The 10,785-nt window shown below is 41.2% G+C and overlaps 1 protein-coding gene across 1 annotated transcript; it reads left to right on the top strand.

Moving 5' to 3' along the window:
* Nucleotides 1-3,251: 3,251 nt before the first annotated feature.
* On the top strand, nucleotides 3,252-9,788 carry LEUTX (leucine twenty homeobox). The gene is made up of 3 exons (XM_024132569.2): nucleotides 3,252-3,258; nucleotides 8,457-8,608; nucleotides 9,381-9,788. Exons 1-3 carry the CDS (start codon nucleotides 3,252-3,254, stop codon nucleotides 9,786-9,788), a joined length of 567 nt encoding a protein of 188 aa, XP_023988337.2.
* The last annotated feature ends 997 nt before the right edge of the window (nucleotides 9,789-10,785 follow it).

Below are 10,785 nucleotides of genomic sequence, written 5' to 3'. Positions count from 1 at the left end.
GTACAGAGTGAAGTAAGTCAGAAAGAGAAAAACATACCGTATGCTAACACATATATATGGAATCTAAAAAAAAAAAAGTCATGAAGAACCTAGGACGGGAATAAAGACGCAGACCTACTAGAGAATGGACTTGAGGACACGGGGCGGGGGAAGGGTAAGCTAGGACAAAGTGAGAGAGTGGCATGGACATATATACACTACCAAATGTAAGACAGATAGCTAGTGGGAAGCAGCTGCATAGCACAGGGAGATCAGCTCGGTGCTTTGTGACCACCTAGAGAGGTGGGAGGGAGGGAGACGCAAGAGGGAAGAGATATGGGGATATAAGTATATGTATAACTGATTCACTTTGTCATAAAGCGGAAACTAACATACCATTGTAAATCAATTATACTCCAATAAAGATGTTAAAAAAAGGGGATGTGATTGAGCTAATTAAATAAACACATATCATTGAAAAAAAAGGGCAACAATAATAAGAAGAACAAGTCAATTTAAAAATGGGCCAAAATGGGCTTCCCTGGTGGTGCAGTGGTTAAGAATCCACCCGCTAATGCAGGGGACAGGGGTTTGAGCCCTAGTCCGGGAAGATCCCACATGCCGCGGAGCAGCTAAGCCCGTGCGCCACAACTACTGAGCCTAGCCACCGCAATGCGAAACCCACCCACCACAAGGAAGAGTAGCCCCCACACACTGCAACCAGGGAAATCCTGCAAGCAACAACAAAGAGCCAATGTGGCCAAAAATAAATAAATAAATAAAATAATTTTAAAAAAATGGGCCAAAGATCTGAACAGATGCCTTAACAAAGAAGATACACAGATGGCAGATAAATCTATAATAAGATGCTTAACATCAAATATCATTAGGGAATTGTAAATTAAAACAACAAGATACCACCACAAACCTTTTAGTATGCCTAAAATTTAGAACACAGACAACACCAAATACTGGTGAGGATGTGGAGAGACAGGAAATTTCATTCATTGCTGGTGGGAGTGCAAAATGGTACAGCCACTTTGGAACGACAGTTCGATGTTTTCTTACAAAGCTAAACGTATTCTCACCATGTGATTCACCATGTGCTCCTAAACGTCTACCCAAAGGAGTTGAAAACTTCTGTCCATAGAAAACCTGCACATAAATGTTCATAGCAGCTTTGTTCATAATTGCCAAAAGCTGGAAGAAATCAAGGTGTTTCTCAGGAGGTGAATGGATAAATAAACTGTGGTACCTCCAGACAATTGGGATATTGTTCAGTGCTGAAAATATGAGTTAATGAAGCCATGAGAAAACATGGAAGAACCTTAAAGGCATATTAGTAAGTGAAAGAATCCAATCTGAAAAGGCTACATAGTGTATGATTCTGACTATAGGACATTCAGTAAAAGGTAAAACTATGGGGACACTAAAATTATTAGCGGTCCCCAGGGTGAGGGAGATGAGTAGTGGAGCACAGAGGATTTTTAGGGCAGTGAAAATCCCCTGCGTAATATTTTATTATTATGTTATATAAAATATGTTATAATATAACATATAGGATACATTATTACACGTGTCCAAACCCATAGGAAGTATAACACCGAGAGTGAACCCTAAGGTAAACTATGGATTTTGGATGATTATGATGTGTCAGTGTAGGTTCATCTATTATAAAAAATGTACCACTCTAATGGGGCATGGATAATGGGGAGGCTATGCAGCCGAGGGTTTATGGGAAGTCTCTGTATCTTACTTTCAATTTTGTGTGGAACTTAGAACTGCTCTAAAAAAATAACGTCTGAAAAAAGACATTAGTGGAAAAACTGGTGAAATCAAAATAATGTCTGAAATTTAGTTATTAATAACATACCAATGTGAATTTCTTTTGGCAAGTGTACTTGGGTATGTAAGATCTTAACATTAGAGGCAGCTGGATGAAGTGTATATGGAAACTCTCTGTGTTATCTTTGCAACTTTTCTATGAATCTAAAATTATTCCATAATAAAAAGTTTATTCACACAAACAAGAAACCACTACAAGCCCTACCTGGATATCTAGACTATAGGAGGCTCCAATGACCAGTTCAACAGAGTACATATTAAAAAATAAGTTCAACAAGGTACATATGGTCTTTGGGAAAGAGTAATCTCCAAGTCTGGATCCTGGGAAAATCGCCTCAGAAAATACAGAAATGCTTACATATGTTCACCAAAATACATGAGTAAGACCTATCACAGAGAAAAACGTCTTGAGGAAGAATAAATAAATGAAGGTGGAAGAAAAATAAAGAACAAAGGGCCAGTGAAAGGGAAGCTAAGAGGCAAGAGAGAGGCATGGTCATTTTTATTTTTTTATTTATTTTTAAAATTTATTTTAAAAAATATTTTATTTATTTATTTATTTAGTTGCGCTGGGTCTTAGTTGCAGCAGGTGGGCTCCTTAGTTGCGGCTCACCGGCTCCTCAGCTGTGGTGTGCGAACTCTTAGTTGCAGCATGCATGCGGGATCTAGTTCCCTGACCAGGGATTGAACCCGGGCCCCCTGCATTGGGAGGGCAAAGTCTTAACCACTGTGCCACCAGGGAAGTCCCGAGAGGCATGATTTTTTAAAAATTCAATTCGTATGTTAAGTTCCCTTGCTTAGAATTCTTCATGGGCTTTCGACTGTCCAAAATCCAAACTCCTTAACGTAAGTTACGAGGACCTCTATGATTTAAGCCCTGCCAAGTTCTTCACCCGAGTTTGCTGCTGTCTCGTGTGGGAAAGCTGAGCAGAACTGGATATCGGGGGCTTTGACAGTCCATCTCCTCCACAAGCTGTCCCCTAGACACCTCATTCTTGCACCCCAGGTCACTCCAAGAGTTGCCCACCCACAGAACCCCTTCTTCACCTTCTGATTTCAGGTGTCTTACAAAACTTATTCTTTCTCCCAGCACCCTGTTGACTTACTCTTTTGTCGTGTTTTGAACATTTTATTAATTTCTTCCTTGACTTTCATTTACTTTCCTCCACGATTTGAGGTCAGAGATTAAATCTGGACTCACACGTTTATTCCCAGGACCCTGCAGCACAGCACCAGGCACAGAATAGGTTCTCAATAAGCATGTGTTGAGTGGATGATTGGAGGGTGTGGCATTAGGGAGGGGTAGGGCAGAGACCTGATTTTGTTAAAATTTGTCTTAAATGTTAGGCTTCTAAGCCCAGCAGACACATAGACGACAATTCAGTCAGGAAACACCTGGTTGAATCACTGCACTTCTAAAAGATATCATGGCAGGTAAGCTGGGGCAAAGGCAATGTATGCTTAAGATGCTAGAGGTTGAGTGTTTGGGTTGTGATAAAGTAAGGTGAGAGGGGTGAGACTTTGTGGTAGCCCCTGGGCTTTGCCAACACCGGGTTGTCAGTTTTGGGAACCACTGGGTTATACCAACAGGGAGCATTTGAAAAACAATTTGTAACTGGACTACCACTGTTACGGACTCCAAGCTCATTCTGCTTGCTGCATAACAGGCCAGTAAATCGAGAGATGACTTGTTGGGGCAAGGAATAACGACTTTATTCAGAAAGCCGGCAGACCGAGAAGACGGTGGACTTATGTCCCGAAGAAGAATCACCTTTCCTGAGTTCAGGCTTCTTTTTTTTTTTTTCTTTTTGCGGTACGCGGGCCTCTCACTGTCGTGGCTTCTCCCGTTGTGGAGCACAGGCTCCGGACGCGCAGGCTCAGCGGCCACGGCTCACGGGCCCAGCCGCTCCGCGGCATGTGGGATCTTCCCGGAGCGGGGCACGAACCCGTGTCCCCTGCATCGGCAGGCGGACTCTCAACCACTGCGCCACCAGGCAAGGCCCAGCCTTCTTTTATATTAAAAGGCGAGGGAGTAGAGTCAAACATTTCCTGGTTTCCATCGGCCTCCGGAGCGGATGTGTTAATTTCTTCCTTCCTGCAGTCATTCACAGGTTGGCCTGGTCAGGATGTTTCCTGTGAGCTAAACAAAGATATTTTAGCTTAATGATCATTACAGGCTCCGGACGCGCAGGCTCAGCGGCCACGGCCCACGGGCCCAGCCCCTCCGCGGCATGTGGGATCTTCCCGGAGCGGGGCACGAACCCGTGTCCCCTGCATCGGCAGGCGGACTCTCAACCACTGCGCCACCAGGCAAGGCCCAGCCTTCTTTTATATTAAAAGGCGAGGGAGTAGAGTCAAACATTTCCTGGTTTCCATCGGCCTCCGGAGCGGATGTGTTAATTTCTTCCTTCCTGCAGTCATTCACAGGTTGGCCTGGTCAGGATGTTTCCTGTGAGCTAAACAAAGATATTTTAGCTTAATGATCATTACCTGGGAGGCAGGGTTCCCAGAGATGGGCTATTATGTATAATTTCACATCCCTTTAATGATTATCTTGTAGTAGAATACAAATGTTTTCTCCATTTGCACCACCAGTAATGTGAGTTTTTGTTTCTCCACCTTTTTAAACACCTCGTACTGGCATACTTTTTAAATGTCAACCATTTGGTGGTGTTCAAAAAACAAAATTCAACTGAGTAAAATTTTAAAGATCTTACTGGCTTTATTCAATGATTCATGAATCAGGCAGCATCCAATCTATCATATCAAAAGGAGCTCCGAGGAGCTGTGTAAGATCAATGATTTTTATGTGCAGAAGGGAGCAGGAACTAGGAAGTTATACAAGGCAAAAAATCAGATTGATTATTGCAGGGTTACTTCCCTTTACGGGGTGGCAGGAGTCTATCAGGCAGTTACCTAACTAGTGCTGATTGAGCAATTCCTGATTGATTGGTTTAAGATTCCATTTCTGGGAGAGCTGAAACTAAATTAAGTCTCTGTCTGATGATGTGGAGCTTAGCATAAGTGACTCCATTTGGGGGGGTTTTGTTTTTAATAGTGGGTACTTGAAATTTGATCCAATAACATTTCTTTATTAACCAGTGAAATTGAGACGCTTCATTCTATATATATATATACTGCATCGGCAGGCGGACTCTCAACCACTGCGCCACCAGGAAAGCCCCTCTTCACTCTATTTTAAAGTCTATTTTTAAGTTTTGCTTTTCTCTTATGCTGATTTTCCACTTCTCTCCTTTGCCATTTTTCTAGTGTTGTGGTTTTTTTTTCTCCCTTGAGGCTTAGTAGAACATTTTTGTTTTATTCTAGACACCAATAATGTATTTCTTATATTTGTTGCAAATATATTCTCCCAATGTGTGGCTTGTGTTTTTAAATTTACTCATGAGTTCTATTGCCCAGATATTTCAAATGTTGATGTTGGGATATTTATCGACATTTCCCTTTTATTATTGTATTTGGAAAGCCTAGGTTAGAAGTGTACTTCTTGTCCAGGGATGTGAATATAATTGTATACATATTTTCTTTTTAAACTATTTATTTACTCCCGGACCGGGGCACGAACCCGTATCCCCTGCATCGGCAGGCGGACCCTCAACCACTGCGCCACCAGGGAAGCCCTAAACTATTTATTTTTAAAGATTTTTAAAAAGTTTTTTTAAATGTAGACCATTTTAAAAGTCTTTATCTAATTTGTTACAATATCGCTTCTGTTTTATGTTTTGGTTTTTTGGCCTGGAGGCATGTGGGATCTTAGCTCCCCCACCAGGGATCAAACACACACCCCCTGCAGTGGAAGACAAAGTCTTAACCACTGGACCCCCATGGAAGTCCCCTTAAATTGTTTTCTTAAAACAATTTTCTTTTAATAATAGAAGAAAGCAGTATTGTGCCTCAACAGGCCCACTCATCAAAACTTGTAACTGGTTCTTCTGATACATGTTCCATCCCTATTGTTTGATACTGAACTAATGAAAATAGTAGTTCATTCATCAATTTTATATATTGTCCTCTCAGTTTGGTAGATGAAGATATTAGATCCATAGCCACATCCCTCCTCATTTTCACTCTATACACCTTACTAATAGAGGTTAATAATAATTTAACACTTGATTAACATTGGTTAGTTAAAGTAATTTAATGATATTTTAATATTAATATTTTGGGGGCTTCCCTGGCAGTCCAGTGGTTAAGACTCCACGCTTCCAAAGCAGGGGGCACAGGTTTGATCCCTGGTCGGGGAACTAAGATCCCACATGCCGCATGGTGCGGCCAAGAAATAAATTTAAAAATATTTTGATTAAGTCAATATCAATTTATTTTAATCAGACTTATGTAAATATTGTTCCCTGCAGAATTAATTTATACCAGAATGACTCACGTAACATAAACTTCACAATTTGAGGTGTTAATATTCTCCTTTTTTCCTCATATGCTTAAGATGCATCTTTCTTAATTTTCAACTGTGTGGTTTGTCAGTTTGGCCTATGGCATTTTCAGTATTTTTTCCCGATTACCCAAACCCATCAGGTAATCAGTTGAACCCATTTTCCTGATTGTCTCTTACATGGTGTGTTAAATAACAAAATTCAACTGAGTAAATTTGAAGATCTAATTGGCTTTATTATTTATTTATTTTTATTATTGTTATTTATTATAACAATTCATGAATTGGGTAACATCTCATCTAGGAAAAAGAAAGGAGCTTCTGAGGAGCTGTACAAAATGAAGGTTTTTTTTTGTTTTGCTTTTTGGCTGAGCACGGGCTTTCTCTAGTTGCTGAGAGCGGAGGCAACTCTTCGTTGTGGTACGTGGAGTTCTCACTGTGGTGGCTTCTCTTGTTGCGGAGCATGGGCTCTAGGCACACAGGCTTCAGTAGTTGCAGCACGCGGGCTCAGTAGTTGTGGCATACTGGCCCTAGAGAGCAGGCTCAGTGCTTGGGCTTTGTTGCTCTGAGGCATGTGGGATCTTCCTGGACCAGGGATCGAACATGTGTTGCCTGCATTGGCAGGCGGATTCTTAACCGCTGTGCCACCAGGGAAGTCCCAAAATGAAGGTTTGTAAAGGCAGAAAGGGGTGAGACAAGTCATAAACAAAAGAAAGGATTATTTCAGGCAGAGTCACCTTTGGGGGAAGACAGGGGTCACCTTTGAGGGAAGATTAGCTCACTAGTGCTGGCCAGGAAATTCTAGATTGACTGATTAAAGGTCACATTCCTGAGAGGGGTGAAACTACAGTTAGGTTAAGTATTAAGTTTTGGTTTGCTGACATGGGGCTTAGCACAGGTGACTCCATTTGGGGCCTATTGTGTCTTTTACACAGGTGCTTCTGTCCTGCTGGAATCAGCTCTGCTTGCTTTCCAGGCCGGGTGTATAGGACTCAACCTGGGAATTCCCCTTGTCACCCTTTTGTGTGGATCCTCTTTTCTTCCACACAAATCCCCCCCCACCTTTTGTTTTTGTTTTCTTTGCCATACTTCGTGACATGCAGGATCTTAGCTCCCCAACCAGGGATCGAACCCATGCCCCCTGCATTGGAAGCACGGATTCTTAACCACTGGACCACCAGGGACATTCCTCCTCCCTGACCCCCCATTCTTTATTTTGCTGGGTTGAACTATATCCTCGTGTAGTACACGGAAGATAAGTTGGTTGAACCTATGAGCATCTGAAAGTGTCTTTCACATGGAAGGATAAATTTGGCTGCATAGAGAATTTTAGCTTGAAAGTCGTTTCCTTAAGAATGTAATATTAAAGTCCCTAACTATTATTGTTGCTGTGTATTTCTCTCTTTATTTCTTTAATATTTACTTTCTATATTTATGTCTGCTTGTGTTGGGGGCAGAAATGTTTACAAATGTTATATCTTCTTGTTGGATTGACCCCTTTATTATTCTATAATTCCTTTTTTGACTTTTGTTACAATATTTTGTTTTAAAGCCTATTTTTTCTGATATAAATATTGCTACCCCAGCTTTCTTTTCCTTCCCGTCGGCATGGTATATATTTTTTTGATCCCTTCACTTTCATTCTGTGTTTTCAGTTTTGAAGTGTGTCTTTTATAGGCAGCATATAGAAGGGTCTTGCTTCTTTTTTTTTTTTAATTTTTATTTATCCATTCAGGCACCCATGTTTTTTGATTGGAGAGTTTAGTCCATTTACCTTTAAAGTAATTATTGATAGGTATGTAATTATTGCCATTTAAAAAATAATTTTCTGGCTATTTTTGTAGTCCTCTCTGTTCCTTTCTTCTTCTCTTTCTCTCTTCCCTTGTGGTTTGATTGTTTTCTTTAGTGTTTTTATATCTTTTGTCATTTTCTTTAGGTATTTAAGTGTTTTCTTTGTAGTTACCATGAGGTTCATATATAATATACTATGTATTTGACAGTCTCTTTCAAGTTGACAGTAACTTAGTTTTGAACACATCCCAAACTTTATATTTTTAATTCCCCCTCCCACGTTTTATATTTTTGATGACACATTTTACATCTTTTTATTTTATGTATCTCTGGACTCAAAATTAATTTTGAATCAATTTTACTACTTGTGATTTATCCACTACCTTTATTATTGGATATATCTTTTATGAAAGATTTTTGTCTGTTCTTTTTACAGAAAAGCCAAATTCAGCTCGCCGACTCCGCACACAGTTCAGCCGGGAACAGCTTGGAGCACTAAAAGATACATTTGAAAAGACCATGTACCCAAATTGGTTCATCATAAAAGAACTTGCTTCAAGTATTCATCTTGATGAGTCAATAATAAAGGTATGTCCCTGAGTCTTTCTCTATATAGCCAGATAGCACACCTAACCCAAGAGTTTCACACACATTTAGTCATCAATATAATTCTGATTGCTTGAAAAATTGCTGTGCACCAGAACAGATGTTAAGCATTTTATATATTTGTTCTAATGACCACCCCTTTTACTGAAGAACACTAAGGGTCACAGAGAGGAATTGTCTTCCAAGAATTATAAACACAAGAGCTAGAATTTGAACCCAGGCCTTTCTGACTCCAGGCCCACAATGCTAGGTGATATCCTTTGGTGATGGATCTCAGATACTCCCATTTGGGTCTGTTCCTGTTTATTTCTAGGTTCTCCTTAATCATGACATTCACAATTATCTACATGCCTTGCAGCTAAGTACCCACAGAGTATTCAGGGCATAAGAACCCCTGAACGAATCCTGAAGGCACCCCAAGCTAGAATCCCTCTCCATATTCTCAGACTTCAGAATCCTCTCTCTGAGAGCCCAGAGTATCCACCAAGACAAAACCCACTTTCTTAAATATACCTCCTGTTCAAGGCTTAAAGTGTTCTGTCCTATTCTACCTATTGCGAGCACAATCCTACACTCCCGTTGCCCCCTGGATCCCAGGACAGAGAGGATAGAAAGAACTTTCCTCATTCAAATAAATATGAAGACATGTGAGAGTAACTTTCACACACCAAAGCAACCTAATTTCTGAGGTACATGAGGATTCCCCTTTGGACACATCCCCCCTTATTAACCTGCTCATCTCTTCCCTTCCCAGACTTGGTATAAAAACCAGCGTGTCAAAAGGAGGAAGGAGGATCAAGCTCAGCGAAATCTGTCACTAGAAGACCCACAACAGGTCATTTCAGTGAAAGGGGAAGAGATGCCCTTACCTGGCACTTCAGGAAACACTCATCCTATGAGTCCCAGCATTTCAGATGCTTCCTATCATGAACTACATAAGCCTTCTTGTGTTGAGCAACATGAAGGGACTGCCACCGCTCCACGCAATTCATCCTGTGATTTTCTGCCTGATGATCTCCAACAGATAACTTTCAGAGACTCTGATCCTCCTTGGGCCTCCACTCCTTACAACATGGATCAACTTATACAATTATATGTCTTACCTGAGGATGATGATTCCAGCAGTCTAGATCAGTACCTCTTCCCAAAGTGCTCCAGCTGAGGGAGTATGGCAGGCACTGATCTCCATAGTGATGGCAAACACATCCATGGATCCTGAGAAAGTTCTGTGATCCAAATCTTGATCAACTGAGATACATCTCTAAACACCTTTAAGGGGTCCACTTCAGTCTAAACAGGTCACAGTCCAGGAGTTTATTTTTTTTCTGAAAGAATAAATCCTTCTATCTTTCATCATTACCAGCAATTTCTGTCCTCTAAGTGCCCCCTTAACCAAATTTCAGTATAAAGGACAGTCATCAGGTGTCTTTGGAGAAATAGCAGAAACCAACTAGTTTTCCTAGCTTGCCCCAGTGGAGCTAGCTCCATTAATACCATGTAAAAATACCTATTTCGGGCTTCCCTGGTGGCGCAGTGGTTGAGAGTCCGCCTGCCGATGCAGGGGACACGGGTTCGTGCCCCGGTCCGGGAAGATCCCACATGCCGCAGAGCGGCTGGGCCCGTGAGCCATGGCGGCTGAGCCTGCGCGTCCGGAGCCTGTGCTCCGCAACGGGAGAGGCCACAACAGTGAGAGGCCCGCGTACCGCAAAAAAAAAACAAAAAAAAAACAAAAAAAACCCACCTATTTCCCATGGATCATCTTAATCTCCTAAAAAAAAAAGCATTTAGGAGTGTAACATTAGCAACATAGTGGACTAGGTGGTCCCAGCACTTGTACCTGACAAAAACCAATGATTTAATAATTATCCACTGATGAAAATAGCTCTGGGAGAGCTCTGGAGTTCAATTAAGAAGTGGCAAGGTAACAGGCACATGAAAAGTTGCTCAACATGGCTAATCATCAGAGAAATGCAAATCAAAACCACAATGAGCTACCACCCCACACCTGTCAGAATGGCCATCACCTAGAACACAAATAACAAATGTTGGCGAGCACATGGAGAAAAGGGAACCTTCATATGCTGTTGGTGGGAATGTACAGCCACAGTGGAAAAGAGTATGGAGCATTATTGAACATGGGTTATATAGCAGATATTTTA

This window comes from Physeter macrocephalus, chromosome 17, assembly GCF_002837175.3.
Source record: "Physeter macrocephalus isolate SW-GA chromosome 17, ASM283717v5, whole genome shotgun sequence".
Lineage (NCBI taxonomy): Eukaryota > Metazoa > Chordata > Mammalia > Artiodactyla > Physeteridae > Physeter > Physeter macrocephalus.
Note: the sequence above shows the minus strand (reverse complement) of the source record. Positions and strands in the feature narration are given on the sequence as shown.

Bases quoted from the DNA above. Each gene is read 5' to 3' on its own strand.
- LEUTX (XM_024132569.2), top strand. The intron at 8,609-9,380 runs GTATGTCCCTGA...TTCCCTTCCCAG, and splicing joins TTGATGAGTCAATAATAAAG to ACTTGGTATAAAAACCAGCG.